Raw genomic sequence first — 25760 nt, 5'->3', positions numbered from 1 at the left:
GGAATATCTTTAGAACTTTAGGAATAGAAAAGGACCCCTTAATCCTCAAAAGTACAAACCATGGAGTAAAAGATAGGTAAGTTTGACTATCTTCAAATCTAAACTTTTATGAAAAGATATCATACCAACAAAAAATAAGTTACAGGGAAATAGATTTTTGCCATACATATAATCAATCAACGATGGATTAGTATCAAAAGAAAGAACTGCTAATCAGTAATAAAAAGACAATCTAGTAGGAAAATGGACAAAATATATTAATAGACAATTCACAAAAGAGGAAACCCTAATGGCTAATGACCATAGGAAAAGGTGTTCTACCTGCCTAGTAATCAGAGAAATGCAAGTTAAATAAGGATATACCATTTGTTGTCCATTAATTTGGCCAAAATTATTAAGTCTGAAAATAAGAAATATGTGGGGAAAATATTGAGCGTAAATTGGGGGAAAAATTAGAAGAGAAATTGAAAAAAAAAATTAGCAGTCTTTAGGAAAGCTGAAGTTGCACGTGCCCTATGACCCAACAATTCCATTCCAAGGTATATGTATAATATGTACAAAGTGAAAATGAATAGAATGGTAGGAATTTACAGACATAATCTCAAAACTATAACACTGAAAAAAGTTGCAGAAGGAAAATTGAGTATGACACTATATAAAGCTTCAAATATGAAAAGACATGCACATATATTGTTTATGGCTCAGTACCATAACATTAGTTAAGAAATACATGGAAATAAAAAGCCCTAAATTCAGAAAAGTGGCTATCCCTGAAAGGAAGGGAGGTAAAATGGGATCAGGGAGGCAGGTAGTTGGCTTCAACTCCATTTTTTTTGCTACATTATTCTTTGTTTTAGTACATATCTGAGGTAGTGTAATATTGAAGTAAAAGAAAAATTTGATTAGACTTTAATTTGCATTGAAAATAGAAATGTTTTGTCATGAGCACAAATTAAATGTATTTTAAGTGAGCTTTGGATTAGATAACCAAGAAGTCCTTGGTGACCTTGGCAAGAGCAATTCCAGCGGATGGGTGAGGTGGAAGCCAGACTTCAGAGGATTAAGGAGTGAACAAGGAGGTGGAAAATAGAATTGCTGAACATGGATGTATTTTTAAAGAAGTTTGGCTGAAAAAGGAAGATGATGATGGGAGGGGCTTGTAGAGGGTGTCATTGCATGGCTGACACAATTGGGCCAGTTCCTCTGTCTCTTTGCAGCAAGGGCTGCCCACAGTGAGCTCTGCTATCATGCCCTTGGCCTTAGTAAAGGCCATTACGGGAAAAAGCTATATGAAAACTGTTTCTCCCTTTGTTATCAACCTACAAAGGGCATTGCTCATTATGCCAGTCATTTTCTCTCATATAAGGTCACTGATGAGAAAATTCTTTTCGATCTCTAAGGAACCATCATCATACCTCCTCCTCTCTAATAATGAGAACTTTTGATATTTACTGTTTTTTTTTCTATTTTAATTTGGATAAGAGGAAGTTTAGTGCCGAATTCAATGCCCTGGATTACAACAATTATTAACTCCATCAGTTTTCCAATTTTTTTCCCTAATTCTTGGTTGCTTTTCCCTTTATTTACCCTATTTTATTATGTATATATTCCTGGGTAGTGAAAATGCCTAGGTGTTAGGCTGCTAACCAAAAGGTTGGAGGTTTGAGTCTACCCAGAGACACCTTGGAAGAAAGGTTTGGCAATCTACTTCTGAAAAATCAGCTGTTGAAAACCCTGTGGAGCACAGTCCTACTCTGGTACACATGGGGTCACCATGAATCAGAGTCAGCTAGACAGCAGCTGTTTGGTTGGCATTATGTGTATTTAGTTAAAAAAAAATATAATCCCATAAATTCTGTTTATTTTTGTGTTTTCTTTTTGATTGATCGATTGCAGATATGCACAGAAGAAAGAAGTTACGGAGCGGGGGGTGGTGGCAAAGGCAAGAAGCATAGTGCTTCTTCCTTCAAGAGCTCAGGAATTCACAGGCACCATGTAATGTGTATACATAATCTTCTCTGAGGCATTTTTTATCTTCTATGTACATCTAATACAGAATAAAGTATTGTCATTACTTTTACAGTTAACAGTCATTACATCTCTTTATCTGACTGTTGCTGAAAAAGACCGAGTTTTGACTTAAATTCTTTACCTTTAACTGATTATCCACCTAAAGGCCTCAATAAATGAATTTTACCTCAAAGAAGGGAAATTAAATTGTTCAGATCTGAAAAAAAAAAAAAAAACTTCATCAGCACAAGTTCTATCTGTTATATACTGGTTCTTAACATTGTGAGGCACAATGGTTTGTTAGCATTGCTCGAGAGTGTTGTACTTGATAAAATACTCCTGTCTCATCTGTTTTCATAAAACCATAGATTATCTTCATTTTACTAATTAAAAATTTTAAATTTTGCTAATGAAAAAGCTACCTAAAAGGAAAACGAGATTATGAAAAACATAATTTTAGGATGCATAACCACTGACTCAGTTCTGACTCATAGCAACCCTATATACAACAGAACAAAACATTGCTGGGTCCTGTGCCATCCTCACAATCCTAGCTATGTTTGAGCCCGTTGTTACAGCCACTGTGTTAATCCATCTCATTAAGGGTCTTCCTCTTTTTCACTGACCCTCTACGTTACCAAGCATGATGTCCTTCTCCAGGGACTTGTCCCTCCTGATAACATGTCCAAAGTACATGAGATGAAGTTGAGCCATCCTCCCTTCTAAGGAGCATTCTGGCTGTATTCTTCCGAGATAGACTGTACATTCTTCTGGAGTCCACGTCACTTTCAGTATTCTTCACCAATACCATAATTCAAACCTGTCAATTCTTCTTCTGCGTTCCTTATTCATATTTCAGCTTTTGCATGCATATAAGGTGGTTGGAAAATACCATGGCTTGGTTCAGGTGTACTTTAGTCCTCAAAGTGACATCTTTGCTTTTTAACACTTTAACGAGGTCTTTTGGAGCAAATTTGCCCAATGCAATACATCGTTCGATTTTTTTGACTGCTACTTCCATGGATGTTGATTTTGGCTCTGAGTAAAATGAAATCCTTGACAACTTCAATTTTTTCTCTGTTAATCATGATTTTGCATACTGGTCTATTTGTGAGGATTTTTATTTTCTTTATGTTGAGGTGTAACCCACAGTGAAGGCTGTAGTCTTTTTGTTCAGTAAGTGCTTCAAGTTCTCTTCACTTTCAGCAAGCAAGGTTGTATTATCTGCATATCGTAGGTTGTTAGTGAGTCTTCCTCCAATCCTGATGCTGCATTCTTCTTCATATAGTCCAGCTTCTCAAATTATTTGCTCAGCATACAGATGGAAAAAAAATTGCTGAAAGGATACAACTCTGAAGCACACCTTTCCTGATTTTAAACCATGTGGTATCCTCTTGTTCTGTTCAAACAACTGCCTCTTGATCTATGTACAGGTTCTGCATGACCACAGTTAAGTGTTCTAGAATTTCCATTCTTGGCAATGTTATCCGTAGTTTGTTGTGATCCACAGAGTTGAATGCCTTTGCATAGTCAATAGAACACAGGTATGCATCTTTCTGGTATTCTCTGCTTTCAGCTAAGATCCATCTGACATGAACAACGTTATCCCTTGTCCTGTGTGTTCATTTGAATCTGGCTTGAACTTTTAGCAGTTGCCTGTTGATGTACTGCTGCAATTAATTTTAAATTATCTTCAGCATAATTTAACTTTCATGTGATATTAATGATATTGTTTGCTAATTTCTGGATTTTGTTGGGTCTACTTTGTTTGGAATGGACATGAATGTGGATCTCTTCCAGTTGGTTGGCCAGGTAGCTGTCTTCCAAATTTCTTGGCACAGATGAGCGGGCACTTTCAGTGTTACATCCATTTGTTGAAATATCTCAGTTGGTATTCCATCAATTCCTGGAACCTTGTCTTTTACCAATGCCTTCAGTGCTGCTTGGACTTCTTCCTTGAATATCATCAGTTTTGATCATATATTACCTCCTGAAATGGTTGAATGTTGACCAGTTGTTTTTGGTGCAGTGGACTGTCTATTCCTTATATCTTCTTTTGATGTTTCCTGCATCAGTCAATATTTTGCCCATAGAATCCTTCAGTATTGCAACTGGAGGTTTGAATTTTTTCTTCAGTTCTTTCAGCTTCAGAAATACCACGTGTGTTATTTCCTTTTGGTTTTCTAACTCCAGGTCTTTGTACATTTCATTATAATACTTTACTTTGTCTTCTTGCGCCGCCCTTTGACATCTTCTGTTCAGCTCTTTTACTTCATTATTTCTTCCTTTGGCTTTAGCTACCCTGTGTTCAAGAGCAACTTTCAGAATCTCTTCTGACACCTGTTTTGGCCTTTTTTTCTTTTCTGCCTTTTTAGTGACCTTTTACTTTCTTTATGTTTGATGTCCTTGATGTCATCACACAACTCATCTGAACTTCAGTCATTAGTGTTCAGTGCATCAAATCTCTTGAGATGGTGTCTAAATTCACGTGGGATATACTCAAGGTCGTACTTTGGCTCTCGTGGACTTGTTCTAATTTTCTTCAGCTTCAACTTGAACTTGCATATGAGCACTTGATGGTCTGTTCCGTGATTGCCTGCTTCCCTTATTCTGACTGATGATATTGAGCTTCTCCATCCTCTCTTCCCACAGTTGTAGTCGATTTGATTCCTGTGTATTCCATTCAGTGAGGTCCATGTGTATGGTCGCTGTTTATGTTGTCAAACAGGGTATTTCCAATCAATGGGTTGTTGGTCTTGCAAAATGCTGTCATGCAACCTCCTGCATCGTTTCTATCACCAATGCCGTATTTTCCGACTACTGATCTTTCCTTGTTTCCAGCTTTCACGTTCGAATCAGCAGTAATTATCAATGTATCTTGATTGCGTATTTGGTCAATTTCAAGCTGCAGAAATTGGTAAAAGTCTCCACTTTCTTCATCTGGAGTTAGTGGTTGGTGTGAAAATTTGAATAATAGTCGTATTAACTGGTCTTCATTGTAGCATGTGGATATTATCCTATCACTGACAGCTTTGTATTTCAGGATAGATCTTGCAATGACAGTGACTATGATGCTGTTCCTCTTCAATTTGTCATCCCCAGCATAGTAGACGGTATGATTTTCCAATTCAAAATGGTCAATACCAGTCCATTTCAGCTCACTCATGCGTAAGATACCAATTTTCTTTCAAGCATTCCATTTCATTTTTGACAACTTCCAATTTTCCTTGATTTCTATTGCATACATTCAACATTCTGATTATTAATGGATGGTTGCAGCTGTTCCTTCTCATTTTGAGTCATGCCACATTAGCAAATGAAGGTCCTGAAAGCTTTACTCCATCCACATCATTAAGGTTGACTGTATTTTGGGAGGCAGTTCTTCTCTAGTTGTATTTTGAGCATCTTCCAACCTGAGGGGCTCATCTTCTAGCACTATATCAGACAATGTTGCACTGCTATCCATAAGCTTTTCACTGGCAAATTTTTCAGAAGTAGATTACTATGTCCTTTCCAGTCTAGAAGCTCTGCTAATAATGCATGGCATAGAGTTATTATTTTTGTTATGCATGACCTCAAACAAAATTCTTAAAAAAATCCAACCTGTTCAAACCTGCAAGTTCTACAAAACAAACAATAAATACACTTTCTCTTAGGACCTAGAAGGCAAATCCAATGCCCACTATTCTTGAGCTTGCTATTTGTTCTCTTCTACATTGCTGTTTATGGTTTAAACCAATGTAAAGTTTTTCTTTAATTCATTCAGGAAATGGGCTCCCTGACCACAATGAGCCCTGGTGGCACAGTGGTTAAGAGCTTGGCCACTAACCAAAAGGTCGGCAGTTCGAATCCACCAGCCACTCCTTGGAAATCCTATGGGGCAGTTCTACTCTGTCATATAGGGTCACCATGAGTCGGAATCGCCTTGATGACAACAGGTTTGAGTTTTTTGTCTTTTTTGACCACAGTGAGAAGAAATACTGTGTTGAAGGTGGATAGTTAGGGGGCTGTTGCTTGACTTTCTGTGAAAGGTGATGTGGGTCAATCTAGGGCTGTAACAGTGAGAATGGAACAAAGTGGACAGGTGTGTATGAGAGCTTTTTCAGGGTAAATGTCAGAGACTGATGATGGATTGAGTATGTGGATAGGAGGACAGGAGTCAGTAATGATGGTACTCGAGTTCATGGCTTGAGCAACTGGGAATGCCAATCATGGAGAGAGAGGAAGATAGAAGGGGACAGGTGGAGGCGGGGTGGGGTGATGATGAGCTCACTTGGGAGCATATTATGTTTGAGAAGCTTATGGATCATCCAAGTAGAGATGAAAGTAATTTGGCAGTATGTGTCAACTGTCATAAAAATGCCTCCACTTCTAGGCATCTCTTTTTAGGTAGGAACATTAAAGAATATGTGCAGAGATGGTCTTTGTAATATTATATATAACATTAAAAAATTGGAAGCAATTTACATGTCCAACTCTGAAATAATTGCTTAATAAATCATGTACACTTAAAAAATTACATGGCCATACAACTATAATTACAAAGAGTGTACAATGTGGAAAATGCTTATGATGTGTTAAGTGAAAAGGCAAGATGTGAGATTTTATTTTAGAGATGATTGCAATTAGGTTAAAATATATGTGTTTGAAAATATTCTGGAAGGTACATTGAAAAGTGAAAATAGTTATCTCGGTAATATAAATAAATTCTGTTTTTATATCCTAAGTTGTCTGCAGTGTTTTTATATTACTTTTATAATTTAAGGAAGAAAATAGAGCATTTCAAAGCACTTAAACCTCTTCTGTCCATTTACATTAATTTTGAATGAATTAATTTAACAACCTTAACCTTACCAATTACAAATGCAAATCAATGTCATGTTTAAGCAAAAGGGTTGTTAATTGTTGTAAGAAACATTTATTTTTGTATTTTCAAACTGAAAATTAAAATTATATTTTACAGTTATCAAGAAAAATATGGTATTGGCTAAGTAGTTATTTAAAAAAACCCAGTTATTAAGGGGATAGAAATTGGCTTTATGTAAATCATAAAAATAATACCTGGTTTTAAATGGAATATGTTTATTTTCATTGATCATCTAAACTTTATTAGTGACTTCTTATATCTACTTTTGTTTTGAATTTTTTTTATTAAATTGACCTTTAATTTTAGTCCATTATATATTATTTATTTCCCAAAGGTAACATAGTTTTTAAAATATTCTTTCAAATGAATCTTGAATCCTAATATAAATTCAGTATAAGGAACAACCAAATGAGTTTGTGGGACAAAGTTGGGGGTGAATTCATACTTTGATTTAGATAATTGAGTTTTTATAGTGCACTTCCATTTTGTTTGTTTTTTTTAAATAGCAACTTTATTAAGATATAATTTACATACTGTACAACTTACCTATTGAAAGCATACAGTGGTTTTTAATATATTTAAAAGTTGTGTAATAAAAACCACAATCAATTTTAGAACATTTTCATCATCCCAAACCCCTCTTTTCTCTGTACTCATTAGCAGTCACTCTACTCACCCTGAAAGCTCTAGACAAGCACTAGTTTACTTTTTGTCTCTATAGATTTGCCTAGTCTGGACATTTTATATGACTGGACCCATATACTATGTGGTCTTTGGTGACTGACTTCCTTATTTAGCATATAGTTTTCGAGAGCCATCTGTGTTGTAGCATGAACCAGTACTTCATATCGTTTTTTTTTTTTTTGCTGAGTAATATTCTGTTGTATGGATATATCACCTTTCATTTTTCCATTCATCAGTTGATGACATTTAGGTTATTTCTACTTTTTGGCTGTTATGACTAATGCTGCTATTAACATTCATGTGAAAGTTTTTGTGTGGACATACATTTTCATTTCTCTTGGGTGGATACCTAGGAATGAATTTGCTAGGATGTGTTTAACATTTGAGGAACTGCCAAACTATTTTCCAAAGCAACTGCATCATTTTGCATTCCCACAGGCAATATATGTGGATTCCAGTTTCTTTGCATCTTTGCCAATACTTGTTATTATCTGTCTTTTTAATAATAGCGTCCTAGTGGACATGAAATAGTATCTCATTGTGGTTTTTATATGTATTTCCTTGTTGGCTAATGATGTTGAATATCTTTTCATCTGGTTATTGGCCATTTGTATATCTTCTGTGGAGAAACGTCTACTCAGATTCTTTGCCCATTTTTAAATTGGATTATTTGTCTTTTTGTTATTGAGTTGTAAAAGTTCTTTATATATGTACACATATTTTTTTTCTAGATACAAATCCCTTATCAGATGTATTATTAGCAAAAATTTTCTCCCATTTGGTGGGTTGTCTTTTTACTTTCTTGATGATGTCCTCTGAAACTTAAAAGTTTTAAATTTTGATGTACTTCAGTTTATTAACTTTTTCTGTTACTGCTTGAGCTTTCGGTGTTATATCTAAGGAAAAAAAAAATAAGAAACTGTTCCCTAATTGAAGGTCATGCAGATTTACACCTATGTTTTCTTCTCAGAGTTTAGTAGTTTTAGGTCTTTGATTCATTTTTTGTTAATTTTTCTATATGCTGTAAGGTAGGGGTTCAACTTCATTCTTTTGCATATGAATATCTGGGTGGGTATCCGGTTGTCTCACACCGTTTGTTTTAAAGCTTATTCTTTCCCCTGTTGAATTATCTTGACACCTGTGTCAAAAACCAATTTATGATAAATGTTAGGATTTATTTCTGGACTTGGAATCCTGTTTCATTCATCTCTATGTCTGTTCTTATGCCAGTACCACACTGTCTTGATTACTGTAGCTTTGTAGTAAATTTTGAAATCAGCAAATGTGAGTCTTCCAACTTTGTTTTTCTTTTCAAGATTGTTTTGGCTATTCTGAATTCCTTGGATTTCCATATTAGTTTTAAGATCATCTTGCCAATTTTGCAAACAAGACAGTTGGAATTTCAATAGGTTTATTTCTTTCATAAGTAAATATAGCATTGTTATTAAGAAAAGAAATAATATTTAGAGTAATTTCTTGGGTTTTTTCTTTTCTTTTGAAAGATACGTGAAATTCTTGTCAGGCTGCTCCAAAATTATTTAGATGCTATTTTCATTACCTTCTGTTTTATGGTAAAATTCTTATTCTAATTTTTTCCTCTGCTAAGGAGCCCTGGTGGCACAAAGGTTAAGCGTTAGACTGCTAACCAAAAAGTTAGTGGTTCAAGCCTACCAGTGGCTCCACGAGAGAAAAATCTGGTGATCTGCTCCTGTAAAGGTTACTACCACTGGTGTTGAGTTGATTCTGACTCATAGTGACTCTATAGGGCAGAGTAGAACTGCTCCATAGGGTTTCCAAGGCTGTATGGAAGCAGACTGCCACAGCTTTCTCTTGGTGGGTTCGAACTGCCGACCTCTTGGTTAGTAGCTGAGTGCTTTAACCACTGTACCACTAGGCTCCTTTTATAAAGATTATAGCCTAGGAAACCCTGTGGAGCATTTCTCCTCTGTCATATAAGGTCCCTATGAATTGGAATCAGCTCAACGGTACACAACAGCAAGAACAATTGCTGAGATACACCAAGGAGAATAAATTTTGTTTGCCTAGTGTGTGTTTGGAAACCCTGGTGGCATAGTGGTTAAGTGCTATGGCTGCTGACCAAAAGGTCAGCAGTTCGAGTCCACCTGGTGCTCCTTGGAAACTCTATGGGGCAGTTCTACTCTGTCCTATAGGCTCGCTATGAGTCAGATTTGATTCAACACCAACAGGTTTGATTTTGGTTTTTGGTGTGTCTTTACTAAACACATACCTGTAGTAGTTTTTTCTTTAATTAAATCAACTTCTTAGATAAAAGATTGAGAGAAATTCTATTGAGAGACCAGACACATAGGGGTTTGCCTAGTAAGAAGCTGACAGACATAACTGTTGGGTTGAATAGCAAAGTCTGCCTAAAGCTCTTCATACCTCCAGGGATGTATCTTCACAGTCTTGCTAAAATGAAATAAAAATGTACATTTATTACTTATAATTATTTATTATTTTAAGGATCATATTATTTTCTAAACAATTTGCCTTAAGTAAAAAGTTTTTGAAATACAGAGTTGATGGAAATCTACCAAATAAATTAAGCAAAATGCAACACATAATTATTTTGAGCTGAAGTAAATAGGGTTATGTAAACTTTTTAGAAATTAACTTAGAATTGAGAGAGTGTCTGGTACACCAAGGCACTTAGTAAATATTGGTTGGATAAAGGAACAAACGAAAGGAAGCCCCTACATGAATCACTGCTTTTAAAACCTAGGTCCCTCCCTCAGGGATGATTTTAGATAATCCCTTAATTCAAAAAGATGAATTCTGCTTTCAGGGTAGATTGTTTTTCAGCGTTTTCAATTTTCTTAAAGGATAACCTGAGAGTTTCTCATTTTTACAGAGTTTATGTCATGGTTGGTGCCGATGTCCCATTTTCTTCTTGTTTACGAGAAGTCGAAAATCCACAAAACCAACTGAGATGCAGTCAAGAAATGGAGCCTGTAATAACATGTGATAAAAAATTTCGTACTCAATTTTACATTGACTGGTGCAAAATTTCATTGGTGAGTTTTTTGTTTTCGTTTGTTTTTTGCAAATGTAATCAGGAGTGATGTGGCTGGAGATAAAGTTTGAAACCTGGATTGCTTTTAGGGACAAATCTTGTGTTTACTTTGTTAACTGCAATTGACTTGCCTTGACTTTAAGGATTTGGCCAGCTCATTGACAGAACATTGATTTAGGAAAGAGTATCTCCACTGTTGTACTCACTTTACCCTTAATTAGTTCCTGGGGCTGGGTTAGCTTAGCGGGTGGTCCAGATGGACCCCTGAATGTCCAGGTGGTTTCTAAATTAGGGAGATTATGGAGCCAGTGTGACATCTGCAAAATGTCTCTTCTTAAATATGCTACCACTACTCCACTTTGGAAGGAAAGATGAGAGTACAATAATACATCTGAAAAAAGGAATATCGTGCTATGATTCAGTATCCTGGGAACTCAAATTGTAGGGAAAATTCAAGAGAGAAGAAACATTTCCAAATGGGCAAAGTCAGAATCTTACTCACAACCTTAAGCATAAATTCATAAAAATTAAATATTCCATTCTAAACCACTTTTTTAAGTTGCATGCTAGAAGCCTGTTAGATAAAATATCTAATCTGCGCACATGGAGTCATCATGAGTCAGAATCAACTTGACAACAACTAACAATGACAAATATAAATGTATAGTGTGTAATTATTGCATTATATATATATAGTATTTTGATCCTACTATCTAAAAGGCAGGGAAGTTGTTTTACTTCTTTGGTGACCTTTAGATTTAACTTCTGTCAGCTCTTGATGATTGGTGGTGAGTGAATTAGATCTAAGTTTAAAGTTGACATTTGAACAGTTATTGACACATAAACACAACTGTCACTTCATGTCTTAGGGAGCCAACTGCAGAGATCTTTCCAAGATCCTGTATTGGAGAACTTGTTACTCACGTTGCAGCGTGTAGCACGCCCTGTGGCTTTGTGTCCTGGATGCCTTTTCATGCCCTTGTGTCTTAGGAAAATAATGCTTTCTTAAATGAGATAAAATAATTAAATTGTTGTGGTTTATTCGTACTATAGATAAACGTTGGCGTTACAGAGCTCAGTGTTTCTGCCACAGTGTTAATTATACTGGGGTGCAAAAGACTGAACAGCTACAAACATAACCTGAATCAAATCCTTGTTCCAGAGTTAGTAGACAGCAGCCCTTAACAGCGCGATTTTACCTATGGTTGGACTGTAAAATGAACTTATGTTTAGGAATATTATCTACTTTCTAAAATCTTTAAAATATTTATGCCTTAAAGATTTTAGTTTCTGGGGAAGTGCTTTATAAATTTTCACTTTTTATTATATGTGTATTTGTATTCCTTATCTTACCACACAAAAAGCTCCCAGAGGCATAAAGAAAAAAGTCATACCATAAAATTTGACGACAAGCCTCTTAATGTCCAGGATAAAAATGGAGAAGTTAATCAGTTATTTACTTCTTATTCTTTAAAAGGAGGCAGAGTGTCAATTCCTTGGCAGAAAATAAAGTTTCTTACTGGCATTGCATTATTATCAAAATTCTTCAAGTGGAGTTTTTTTGGGAGAGGATACTGAATAATGCCACGAATAATGTTCACCCCATTTTTTAAAATAACAAATGTAGTAAATTTCATGTGGCTGCTTTTCATTTAGTGATCTTCTATATAAATGTGTAATTAAATGCAACTCAGTGAAAGCAGTTCAGTTGATGTGGAGGTAAATTAACATGGTATTTTGTGTTTTCAGTTCAAGGATAGAATTTAGTATTATGAGAGCATTCCATAGCTTACGTGTTCCTTAAATGATCTTTTCTAAAATTTACTTCTGTCAGCTGGATGGGAGAAAGATCAAGGTTGTGCTCACTTGGAAATTGTCCCTCATTTTTTCCTTTTCTTTTTCATTAACCTTAGACACCATACTGGTTATCGGCCAGTTTATGGTTCCCTAGGGATTTGTCATTAGGAAACAAGAAATTTATGTAGTAATGTGAAGGACTTCTGATTTGAAGAAAGAAAACTGAAAAAGAGCAGTTATTTATTGTTGTGTATATATATGCAAGGAAACCCTGGTGGCGTAGTGGTTAAGTGCTACGGCTGCTAACCAAAAGGTTGGCAGTTCAAATCTACCAGGCGCTGCTTGGAAACTCTGTGGGGCAGTACTACTCTGTCCTGTAGGGTCGCTATGAGTCAGAATTGACTCGACAACAAGAGGTTTGTTTTTTTTATGTGTGTGTATCTACCTATCTATCTATCTGTCTGTCTGTCTGTCTATCTATCTATCTAATCTATCTATCTAATCTATAGGAGCCCTGGTGGCACAGTGGTTAAATGTTCAGCTGCTAACCAAAAGGTCAGTGGTTCAAACCTATCAGCCATTCTGTGGGAGAAAGATATGGGAGTCTGCTTTTGTAAAGATTTACAGCGTTGGAAACCCTATGGGGCCATTTAGCTCTGTCCTGTAGGGTCACTGTGAGTCAGAATCAACTTGATGGCAACGGGTTTGGTTTTGATTTTTTTGTATGTATATATGGTGGTGTTGTGTGCTGTTGAGTCAATTCTGACTCATAGAGACCCTCTATGATAGAGTAGGACTGACTCTTAGGCTTCCTAGGCTATAATCTTTATGGGAGCAGATCACCAGCTCTTTTCTCCTGCGGAGCAGCTGGTGGGTTCAAACCCCCATCTTTCAGTTAGCAACTGAGCACTTAACCGTTGCACCACCAGGAGATGAGCGCTCACTCGTGTGTGTGCTCTCTCTTTATATGTATGTGTATATATATATATGTACATATGTACACACATATATGTTGTTATGTATATATGTGGTGGGAAGAACATAGTAGGTCAGGATAAAGCTCTAAATTTATATTACTTTCATCCGTCACCTTTCCCTAACTCCAGTAAGTTTAATTGCAAATTCAAGGTGATAAAGTAATTGGAAAAGATTTCTTTTTAGGTAATTTATCAAAATATGTTTTGATATGTCTAGTTCCTAAAAATCTTTTACTGTTTAAAGCTATTAATTTGTTGTGTAATTGTCTTCTTTTGTATCAGGTTGATAAAACAAAGCAAGTGTCCACCTATCAGGAAGTGATTCGTGGAGAGGGGATTTTACCCGATGGTGGAGAATACAAACCCCCTTCCGATTCTTTGAAAAGCAGAGACTATTACACGGATTTCCTAATTACACTGGCTGTGCCCTCGGCAGTAGCATTGGTCCTTTTTCTAATACTTGCTTATATTATGTGCTGCCGACGGGAAGGAGTGTGAGTACTTTAAAACACTAATAGGAAATTATAGAATCTACAAAGGTAACAGCATATAAGACTCCATTAAAAGCAAAGTTTCATTTCGTTCATAAAATATTTTATAAATGAAACTGTGTTCAAGTCAAACTACAGTACTTTATGCCTTCAAAAGGAGTTAAAATGGTTTTGAGTCTAGAAAATCAAATTAGGAGACGTAATTACTTTGTTCAAAAATTATTAAGGCTAACTGTACGTTCATACTCTCAAAACAGTCCCAAGGATAACTGAGGCTAGATATTTTGGTTATATAAGCCATCTTGTGTGAGCAGAGACTGCGGAATCTATAGACGTGGTAATTGTACTTTAAATAAATAAATTGTTTTAGTCCGTTTGCTCAGAAGTGATGGTCAGAATTATTTTTGAAATTGTTCTGCTGTCAAACGGGGTTGACACAATCTAAATGTCGAAAATATTAAAATTACAAAATAAACCTTAGAAGTAAATTAATGAAAGCAAGAATATAATTAAAGTCATGAGTCTTCACCTCATGAATAGTTAGTACTTTCAGGACATGTGTGTCAATTAAAGTAATCTCCCGAGATTATCCAGAAGTCAGGGTAGTCAAACCGAAGGGGAAAAAAATTAATAAAGCAGCAAGTAACAAATTCTTTCATTTTTACATGTAACCTGATTTCATGATGTCATAGAATTTATTTCAATCAGGAGCTTGATTCTTAACCTCCGTTTTTTTTTTCATTTTTCTGTGTGTTTCTCATCAGTATTCCATCTCTATATGTGTACTCATCCAAGAAGTGTCACAGATCTGGTGGCAAATGCTGCCTGTTTGCATTTAATAATAACAATGTCAGCATTTCCACATCATGCAAGGTCCCATGAGCATATAGTCTTAATGTTCCAAATATCAATGCTATTATTTAATTCATAAATTCTGTTTTGTTTCTAGGGAAAAGAGAAACATGCAAACACCAGAGTAAGTGTCTTCTTTCCTGTTATTTTCTTTGTCATTTTTTTTTTATTTCTCAGTTGCATATCATGTTCCATATATGTGTGTCATGCCTTTTGTTTTTCCATCTATCATGTTTCATAGTTTATTTCATCAATGTGAACGCTGCTTTCTAAATAGTTGTATTTAGAGGGGTAGAAACAAAAAATAAAAAGGATTTGAAAATTAAGATTACATAGATAAAAATTAAACCTAAACTATTTCAGAGTCAGAATATTAACTTGCCATTTATATTATGTGATTTCCCAATCTGCATTTCTATAAACCAGAAAACAGATGAAAAGACCTTTCATACAAGTTTTCCTGAATCTACAGTAATAACCTACTATAAAATGAAACTTCTGTGAGTATTTATAAATGCCCCACCAGAAGCAACAGCATAAAAGCTGCAGTAGATTTACCTTAATCGTAGAAATTAAATAGAATGCTAGTTTATTTCTTAGGGCTATAATATTAACACAATGCTTCGTAGCCTAGTTTAATGAAAGACACATTGATTTTAAAATTGGTTTATAATTTTCAGTTTTTCTATGTTAAAACTATGTGAAATGTATCTCTTTCTGAGATAACATGTAGAATGCTTCTAAGAACAATAATGTCGTCTTCTTTTACAAGAAAAATAATTTTCATAACCTTTTCAAATTGATGACTCATCCAGGCTAATATCTGATTTTAAATATGTATTATTTTGTTTCTTTTTGACCTAGTATCCAGTTGGTCCATCACAGCGCTATTCAGAAATCTACCAAAGAGCTTCGTGACATGTCCAAGAATAGAGAGATAGCATGGCCACTGTCGACGCTTCCTGTGTTTCACCCTGTAACTGGGGAAATCATCCCTGCTCTGCACACAGACAACTATGATAGCACTAACATGCCATTGATGCAAACACAACAGTAAGTATCTTCTTGGAACTGTAATTATTATTTTGCATGTATATTTTTACTTAATGCCTTTGAAGACCAGGGCTTTTGATTCTTGTTTTTGTTTGTGTATAACTGGTAAAGAAAATACCAAGAGGGCATTGATACTGTAGTTCCCAAAGCCACTGTGCTGAAACAAATACAATAGAGTTATTTTCAGGAAATGCTTTTTTTCCCCCCAGATTTCATGAAATTAAAAAATTTGAATGTTTTTCTTCAGTTGTCCAAAGAAGGCCTCTTTCACTTTTATATTTAAGAAATTCATACTGATAATAAACTAACAAAAGTTAGCTCAAGGATGAGTTAATTGTGAAAAGACATAAATCCTAAGGCATGACAAATTGATTATTTTTTAGAGATGTTATTAGAATTATTTGGTTTTATTAACCAATTTATTTTATTATCCCAAACCAAAAAAAACAAACCCTTTGCCATCAAGTCGATTCTGACCCATAGCAACCCTATAAGACAGAGTAGAGCTGCACCATAGGGTTTCCAAGGAGTGGCTGGTGAGTTCAACCTGCTGACCTTTGGTTAGCAGCCAAGCTCTTAAACGTTGTGCTACCAGGGCTCCATTTTATTATCCCAGACCTTTTTAATCTAAATTTTTTACCTTTGGATAAAAAGTTTTTAGGTTGCCTTTTGTGATCTGTTTGTATATCAAAGCAGGCAGTTCCAACTTTTTTTATAAACACATTTTATTGGTACAGACCTTTTCGGTGGTGCCGTAAGACTTTGGCCAGCAAGCCTGAAAGAGGCCTGTGTTGTAAGGAGCAGGCATGGGGGGTGGCTAGAGGAACTTGCAGAGCTGTGCTGGAGGACCTGTGTGATACGCCGAGAAGCTAGGTTTTGGTATAAGAAGATCGTAGATAAAACAAGCATTCATTTTTAAGAACATAGCTCTTTTTTTCTCTTTTAACCATATGTTAAAACAACTGATTCAATTGTCCCAAGAAATAGGAGTCACAGAGTTTGCCCTGGAGGTCTTCCTCTTTCTCACCTTACTTTGTAGATAGGATATCATATAGAAAAAAATCTTTTTCTCTCTTTTTTTCCCTCTCCGTGTCCCAAACCCCTTTCTCGCTCACTCTCTCAGACATGATAAAAAAGTAAACTCTTACTGATTAAAAAATTATCTGGGATCCGTGCTGGGTGCAAACATTTTCCCATTGAGAATACGTATTTTGGTAACTTGAAGATTAAAAACAAACAAACAAACAAACAAACCCACTGCCATCGAGTCGATTCCATCTCATAGTGACCATGTATGACAGAATAGAACTGCCTAATAGAGTTTCCAAGGAGCACCTGGTGGATTCAAACTGCTGACCTTTTGGTTAGCAGATATAGCTCTTAACCACTGTGCCACCAGGATTTCCTTTAAGCAATGATTAATTTGAGCAGTATAAACAGTATGGAGCCTGGTGGCGCAGTGGTTAAGAGCTCAGCTGCTGACCAAAATGTCACCAGTTCAGATCCACCAGCTGCTCCTTGGAAACCCTGTAGGGCAGTTCTACTCTGTCCTATAGGGTCACTATGAGTCAGAATTGACTTGATGGCAGCTGGTTTGGTTTTTGTTTTTTTTGGTATAGACAATCAGATTAGATAAATTTGTCTAAAATTCTTTGGAAATCCAAAAATATTATGAGTATTTTTCTGAATTCCTGTAACATCACTTACATGGTGTTGAGTGGGCCAAGGTGTGTGTTTATGTGTGAGTGTGTGTGTGTGTGTGTGTGAGTAATTAATTCAGATCCTGTTAACGGTAGGGATAATTGCATCCAATTAAAATTTTGAGTTTTGGGAACATCAGTATTACATCAAAGATATAAATATTAAAGTCTCTCAAAATTTAGTCTGAACTGAGTGGAAAGGATGGATTTCTGTGTTCTTGGTGGTCAGTGGCCCATCTCTTATGGCTCACTTTAACAGGATTAGATACTGATTAAAAAAAAAATAGCAAAATCTTAAGACTGTCATAACAATTCACAATCTAGCAATCTCTCTGGTCTTTATTAGATAAAATTTATGAATATCCTTATCATTCATTTTCAAAATGAAAATAATTTGTACATATTCTTTTTTTAATTTTATTTATTTTGTTGTTGCAATTTGTACATATTATTTAAATCTAGTGTTTCTTACATTGTTTTCCCTGGAATGCTAGTGTTCTCTGAAATGTTGAGATATTCTTCAAAAAAAGTAACGGTCAAGTACATTTGAGAAACAGGATTTGTTTGTTTTTTAAGCTATAGGAGTTCTCAGAGCCTTTTGTGTATTGATATATATCGTGAATCCACGGAAGAAAGTCAGATTAGGTAACTTTTGCGAGAACACAGTTTGAGAAATGCTTCTATTGATAAAGTAACAATGCCGTAAATTTTTAGGACAGAATTCATTAGAATGAGTCAGGGAACTTGAATATGTTTGTAAATCAGTAAAACTCTATTGCTGGTGAAGTTTAAGGGAGGAAAAAAGGCTTCTGTCATTTTTTAAATGTTTTCTAACCATAAATATTAAGAATAAGATTAGCTCTTCAAAAATTACTTTGATTCTCTTTGGTTAGGATTTTACATTGTTGCTACTAACATACAAGCAAAATAAAATTTCCTATCTAGTTAACAACCAAGTGCATTTTCCTGCTCCTGTCATACCCCATCAACACTGTCATTATGTTGATTAGATCTCTTTGCAAATGCAATAAGTTATTTTATTGAGCTTGCAACAATTCGATCGTATACGTGTATTTAAGTCCAGAAAGCCTCAATATTATTCAGACTTCTGCTAATGTAAAAAGCCCATTAACTAGCACTGCTGTATAAATAGGGTACATAGATAATTGATGATATTCACAAAGACTATTCAGAGGCACTGCAAGATCATCAAGTGTATCTGACTCATCAGAGGAAAATTAAATTACATTCAATGTAGTTTCAGTGTTGAGTGTATATTATCTTTCTTTTATTCTTGGAAATAGATAATATGTTCACGGTCTCTATGGTAACTCCCTACAAGCCACAATATGTGATGAACCTCATTTTTCAACCGTGCCCAATAATAGGGAATTTATTGTATCGACTTTGTCACAACTGTCCTTTGTGAAAATTCAGCTTTTACTCTTTACCTTAAAAACATAGGCAGTTTTTTAAAGTTTAACTTCCACATCAAGTAGACGTATGTATAAATGTTTTGATTATTTGGATCAAACCAAATTCTCAACATTAAAATGAGATATTATATTTGATGATGCAGGATAGTACTCGATGACAAGGTATATGCTTGAATAATGATTCTTTGTATTTCTTAATTAACCCTTTCTAAAGCGGCATACATTTCATCTTCACGTATTTATAGTAAGGTTACTGAATTTATCGTTCAAAAACAATTTGGCAAGCTACGGGATTTCATGTTCATTCTTCAGACATGATATCATGAATATTCAGGCATGAAGATGTAGCTAAAGATTTATTTCGGAGTCAAAGCAAGTCTCAAGTTTAAAGTTTTCCTTCAAAGCAGCATCAAAACTGGTTTGGTCTTTTAACAGTTATACAAGGAGCCCTGGTGGTGCAATGGTTAAGCATTTGGCTGCCAACTAAAAGGTTATTGGTTTGAACCCACCAGCGCTCCGTGGGAGAAGAGACCTGCTGATCTGCTCCCATATAGATTACAGCCTAGTAACCCTATGGGGCAGTTCTAGTGTGTCATAGTGAGTCGATATGAGTCAGAACCGACTGGAAGGCACGCCACAACAGCTGTTATGCAAAAAAGGGTTGCCACAGTTGTTTATCAAGCATACAGTAACATTTTCTTTTTGGTAGAATGCTTCAATAGGACTCCAGGTAGCATCAGATATATTAGCCAGTAAAAAATGTGTAATCATTTGCAGTTGATAAAATTGAGACACTGTAAGAGACAAAACTCAATTAGGTAAGAACTGAGACTGAGGTTATTTACCTATCCTTTTTTTTTTTTTACATCTAGTTAGGGATAGATAATGCAGTCATTGACCTAAGAAGTATTTCTGGTCCAGGTAACAGGCAAGGTGATTTAAAAGATAGCAGAAAGGGAAACCGGAGCATAACTAGTTGGCAGATGTAGCACGTGCTCAGAAAGGAGGGTTTTCATATTTAATAGAGTGGTCCTTCTACTTTTCAGATTACAGAGACAATATAAACAGGCTGTTAAAATTATTGCGTAGTATAGAAACTTAAGATAAACTTAATTTGATCTTTGCTAATTTATTATTTTAATAAGCTTTTTAAATTTTGGAATGATTTTAGAGGTACAGAAGTTGCATGCACAGATAATACAAAGAGTTCCCAGAAACCCTTCACCTGTTTCTCCCGTTACTAACCTCTGACATTACCATGGTACATTTGTCAGCTAAGAAATCAGTGTTGGTGCGTTACTATTAACGCAATTCCAGACTTTTTTCAGATTCCACTAGTTTTTCCACCCATCTTTTTCTGTTCCAGAATTCTGCCTAAGATACAACATTGCATTTACTGTCCTCTTAGTCTCCTTTGATCTGGGACGATATCTTAAACTTTCCTGTTTCCCATGACCTTGAGAGTCTTGAGGAGCACTGGCCAGATATTTTGTAGAATGTTCTTCAGTCCCTGGTATAGTTAGACTTTCTGTGTCTGTACTTAATCAGTTCTCTTTGTAGCTCAGTGAGTAAATTTTTAGCAGCCGTTAATAAGAATAAGAGTTTTTTCCTCTGTAGGCGACCTTCTCACTCCTTGTAACTTATTTCTAGGAATCATATTATAAAGTAATTCTCAAAGTAAATTGATTTTACCCGTTGTTCTGTTTGGGAGTTATGTTTGAAACCAAAGGATTAACATCAAGAATATATCATAGATTTGACTGATGCACTTCAGATATAAACCCTTGCATTTATTTAAATAAAAAAATTATTTTCCAAGTCACAGAATTTTAACACGTACAAGGAATTTTGTGAGAGAGTCTAGCCTAAAAAACCAAAAACCAAACCCATTGTTATTGAGTCGATTCTGACCCAAAGAAACCCTAGAGAACAGAGGAGAACTGCCCCACAGGGTTGCCAAGGAGCGGCTGGTGGATTTGAACTGTTGACCTTTTGGTTAGCAGCTGTATCACTTAATCACTGCGCCACCAGGGCTCCTAGTCTAGCCTCACACAACACCACACCCATTGCCACTGAGTCGATTCCGACTCGTAGTGATTGCATAAGACAGAGTAGAACTGCCCCATAGAGCTTCCAAGGAGTGCCTGGTGGATTCAAACTGCAGACCTTTTGGTTAGCAGCCTTAGCTCTTAACTGCTATGCCACCAGGGTTTCCAGTCTAGGCTAGTCCATCCCAAACCAAGTTGAACATGAGAATCGCATATGGAATTTTTACAGTACAGATCTCAGTGCCCTAATTCTGGGGAATTCTAGTTTCATGAAAGTCTGTTTTCATGGAAAAAAGGTTGAGAATTCCTGATTAAATACTTAAACCACTTCCGTTTTAGGATTGAGAAAGCCAGAACCTCTGGTGTTTCTGTTGGGGATGAACAGAGAAACGCTAAACTTTGAAAAGCTAAAAACCACTCAGAGACTGTAGCCATTGTACAACTTTATGCTTGGGGGCAAGGGGTATTGACTGAGGTTCCCAAATATTTGATTTTATAGAAAATAATTTTTTTCTCTCTCTCTTTTTTTCTTTTTCCATTGGTGGTGAAAGCATACACATGAAAACATCTGCCAACGCAAGTTGCACATTTATAACTCAGTTATGTTGATTACATTTTTTATTTGTGCCACCATTATCCTTACCTTCATCCAAAACATTCCACCACCATTAACATAAACTTAGTGCCCCCCAAACAAAAACATCCTCTTTCCCCCTACCTCCCACCCTTAGTGACCATTAATGATCTTTGGTTTCTGTACATTTGTTTATTTCATATATGTGAGATCATATAATATTTGTCCTTTTGTGACTAACTTATTTCTCTCATCATAATGTTTACAAGGGAAAAGATTCTTAAATTTGTAATGGAGGCAGACATATGGGGCAGATGTGCCTCCTCAATTATGCTTTTCCTATGGCAACATTAGTACCAATTGATTTTCCCTGAGAGGCATCTTCATATCTACTCTTGTGTAATGAATAATAGGGGAAAATACCTCACATATATTCTAGGAATATCTTAATTGACGATACAAAAAAAAAAATTTCCTTATTCATTATACTAAACATAGCACCTAATCCTAGATAATTGGGTCTTCCTCAAAACAAAAAGAATACCGTACTTAATCTTCTGCAAATTAACAAGTATAAAAGTAGAATTACGTAAGTCTTGTAATTAAAGATATTTAGTAGCTAATTTTTTTTTTTAATCATTTTAGCATTTCTTTAAAGCGTTTTCTTTGTCTTCACTCTGGCAATAATGACAACTAACTTTATGGTAAAATTTCATAAATAAAAAAATTATGTTTTAATAAAAGTTAATTTCAGTTGAAGGGAATGCTTCAGAGAGCCAAGATAATAGTTTCCTGTTGACAGGAGTATCAAGCAGCCAAGGATATTTTAGAGCCATTGACTTTCTTTTTTTTTTTTTAATTCAGCAAGTGTACACCAAAAGTGATAGATGGCATATCTCTTTGATGGATTTTGTATCTGTAGGTTTACACTACTTCAATTTAGAGCTATGGCTGGCCTGGTTTTGGCTTTAAACAATCAGTGGGAATACACAAAATAAATAAATGAATGCCTCCTTTCTTCTGTTTTCCATATGTGTGCTAAATTGATTTTAGTTAAAATTAAGGTTTCTGAAATTAAAAATTATGGCGATGTTTCTGATTTCTTTGTGATCTCTCTCTCTGTCTGTCGCTCGCTCTGCAAATACCAGCCTGATTGCTTAGTAAAAGTACTTTTAGGGTTCGAATCTGTATTTTTGCAGAAAAAATTTTTTTGTAGAAAATTTGAGATTTGAGCACTACCAGTTTTACTGAAATAACTGAGAAATTCCAAGAATATGTTACTATTTTTTACTAAATGACTCCATACAGATTCAAAAGAAAAGTGTTTCATATTCCACATACCTAAATTAATGTCATTTACTTTCAAATCTGGCACGAATTCTGTGGCTTTATACAAACCACTTAACCTCTCTTTGCTTTTGAGCCTTCAAGCAGGTCGGAATATAATTGGTTGATAATCATCAACCTTGCTCATAGAATTACTCTACAGGGTTCCCAAGAATGTCCAATTACCTTAAAACAAGTATACAAATAATAAATAATGGTAGTGTTGTCATTGTGTGCTGTCGAGTCAATTCCAATTCATAGCAACCCTATAAGACAGAGTAGAACTGCCTCATGGGGATTCTTATGCAGTAATCTCTACGGGAGCAGATTGCCAGATCTTTTCCCCCATGGAGCCTCTAGGTGAGTTTGAACTGCTGACCATTTGGTTAGCAGCCAAGTGCTTAACCATTGCACTGCCAGGACTCCTTAAATAATGGTATATAAAAAAAGACATTGTCCTCGAGTCAATTCTGACTCATAGTGACTCTATAGGACAGAGTGGAGCTGCACCATAGGGTTTCCTAGGCTATAAATCTTTATGGAAGCAGACTGCCACAACTTTCTTCTGCAGAGTGGCTGGTGGGTTCAAACCACCAACCTTTTGGTTAGCAGCTGAGCGCTTTAACCACTGTGCCACCAGGGCTTCTTAAATAATGGTGTACTCCTCCCAAATCATTTATTAATTTGAAAATTATTACCTTTGCTTTCTTAAAGAATGAAGCTTGTGCAATGGCTACTTTCTACAATTTTCTATATAAATGCTTGTAATTAATGGTAGCAAAACTAGAAAATAATTAAGGCTAATAATTTAGATAATTACAGTTTTCTTAAATCTAATTTCTACATAATGCAATTTATACAGAATAGCCTTTCAGTTTGCCCGTTAATAATTATTATTACAGTTTTATGACTATAAAGGCCCTTTTTTGCAGGATTATAGGGCCTTTAGTTGAGATCAACCCTCACTCTCCTGTGTAATTACCTTTTGTAGCCTGCTTTCACTAAAAATGGAAATGGTCCCACTTTCTTACTACATTCCCTGCCTCTTAACCCTAGAAAGTTAGTCCATTATCCCCAGAGCAGTGCTCTTAGGAGTTACCTTCCTTCAGTTCTTAAGTACAATATGCAACTTCAAATATGCCCATGGTAGATATGTTAACACTCACAAGCTCACATGTAGCCACAGGTTTCAGCAGCCACAAAAACAGAGCTGCATGTGGATACGTTAGGGACTCTGGGGAAGTTGAATCTCAACATATTTGGTTGTCGAGCACCTTTTTGCATACCTAAACATTTTGGTAATATAACTCATCTCAGTTTCAGTTGAAGTCACCAAGAGTATATGTGCATCATTCAAACTTAACCAACTGGGACACGCACAGCAGATACCTCTCAATCCCTCAATCAATGTAATACACACAGTTGCTTTCTCACACATATTCTTTACTTGCTAAGTTTGTGTGTGGCACTTTACCAACCAGCCTTTTCTCTTGAAACTCAGCCAAGCCCATTGCTATTTAGAACATTTTGCAGTGGAGCAGAAGAGGAAGAAACAGAGGCTGGAGAAGATATGACGGGAGAGTGGGTTGACTTGGATCAGTGGTTTTCAAACTGTGTTCCACAGGAGAATAAGTTAGGTGAGGCTAAAAAAAGGGGAACTCCTAACTACTTTTTTTCCATATTTTTTTTTGAATTTTGGATATCCTTGATCTAGGGCTTTTGGAAAACCTGCTTCTTTGCCTGCTTACCACTGCTTATGCCTATATTCTGACTTTCTTTGTCCTCTTGGTTTTTATTTTTTTTGTTAAAAATGTGTCAATTTTTTAAAAATGTGTTGATTTGATCTGCTAATAGTCTAGGTAGAGCTAGAGATGATAGAGAATGACGAAGTACTTGAGTTTGTACACATGCATGTGTGTATCAGTTTCTAATGTAGGATATACCCAAATCAGGTGTTCCCAAGTAGGTAAAACTGATTTTCTTCCAGTGCTCATGTAATTACATTTTGACTTGTATACTAAATATGTTCACTTTTCTGTCTTTAAATCTGAAACTTATTTCCTCATTGTAGTTTACAAATTAATATTTTTCACTTTCATGATTAAAACTAATAGAAATACTTTCTGTGAAATACAGAAAGAAAAAAACAAACAAAAGAAATGCTTCTTTAACTCACACAAGGAAAAATAGGGCTGAGAGGGAATAGCAAAAAAGAATGTGTAATTATTACAATGAATTATTAAATAACTTTGTCAAATTGAGGTAGAATCAATTTTGTTATCTCCATAAGCGTATACACCCACTCCTCATTTATCAGCTGTCTCACCATCTGACTATTTTGCATATTAATGATGGACGTCTGGCAGTAACAAATACCCAGGTGTGAGGCAAGAATAATGCTCGCAATGATGGTTAAATTTAGGTGTCAGCTTGGCTGGGCCATGATTCTCAGTGGCTTGGCAGTTAATGTAATTTGGCAGTTATGTAATGATATAGTTGTCTTCCATTTTTGTGATCTGATGTAGTCATCCTCCATTTTGTGATCTGATGTCATCCTTCATTTTCACATAATGACCTGATCTTTGGATCCTAACCAAAGTGAGGAGTGGGTGTTTTTAAAATGGAACTGAATTTTTTTTTTTTAATCACTTGAAGTCATTAACATCCCTAGCTTAATTTAAACGTTTAAACAGTATTTAACATGCACACTGTTTTTCATTTTAGATTGTCGTATTTGAAACATAGTATTTGCCTAGTAAAAATGATTAAGATCAATGGTTTTCAAACTCTGTTAATTAGAGTTTTCTTAGAAATGCTTCAGGGGCCAGCGTGTGGGCAAAGGAAACAAAGTAGATGGAACTCTTGGCTGCCTCCTTTCATTCCAAGCGACCTCACATTTATCTCTCTTGTG

General features: G+C 35.6%; 1 protein-coding gene across 2 annotated transcripts in view; it reads left to right on the top strand.

The window, feature by feature from the left end:
• SGCE (sarcoglycan epsilon) overlaps positions 1–25760 on the top strand; it is an 80674-nt gene that overhangs the window by 50182 nt on the left and 4732 nt on the right. For both annotated transcript variants that reach the window (XM_049893573.1, XM_049893572.1), the window contains 4 exons: positions 10434–10596; positions 13652–13863; positions 14810–14836; positions 15577–15765. In XM_049893573.1, coding sequence (XP_049749530.1) covers positions 10434–10596; positions 13652–13863; positions 14810–14836; positions 15577–15765 — 591 coding nt within the window. The remainder of the gene's footprint in view (positions 1–10433; positions 10597–13651; positions 13864–14809; positions 14837–15576; positions 15766–25760) is intronic.

This window comes from Elephas maximus, chromosome 8, assembly GCF_024166365.1.
Source record: "Elephas maximus indicus isolate mEleMax1 chromosome 8, mEleMax1 primary haplotype, whole genome shotgun sequence".
NCBI classification, from domain to species: Eukaryota; Metazoa; Chordata; class Mammalia; order Proboscidea; family Elephantidae; genus Elephas; species Elephas maximus.
The sequence above is the reverse complement of the archived record's forward strand: the minus strand, read 5'-3'. Positions and strand labels throughout refer to the sequence as shown.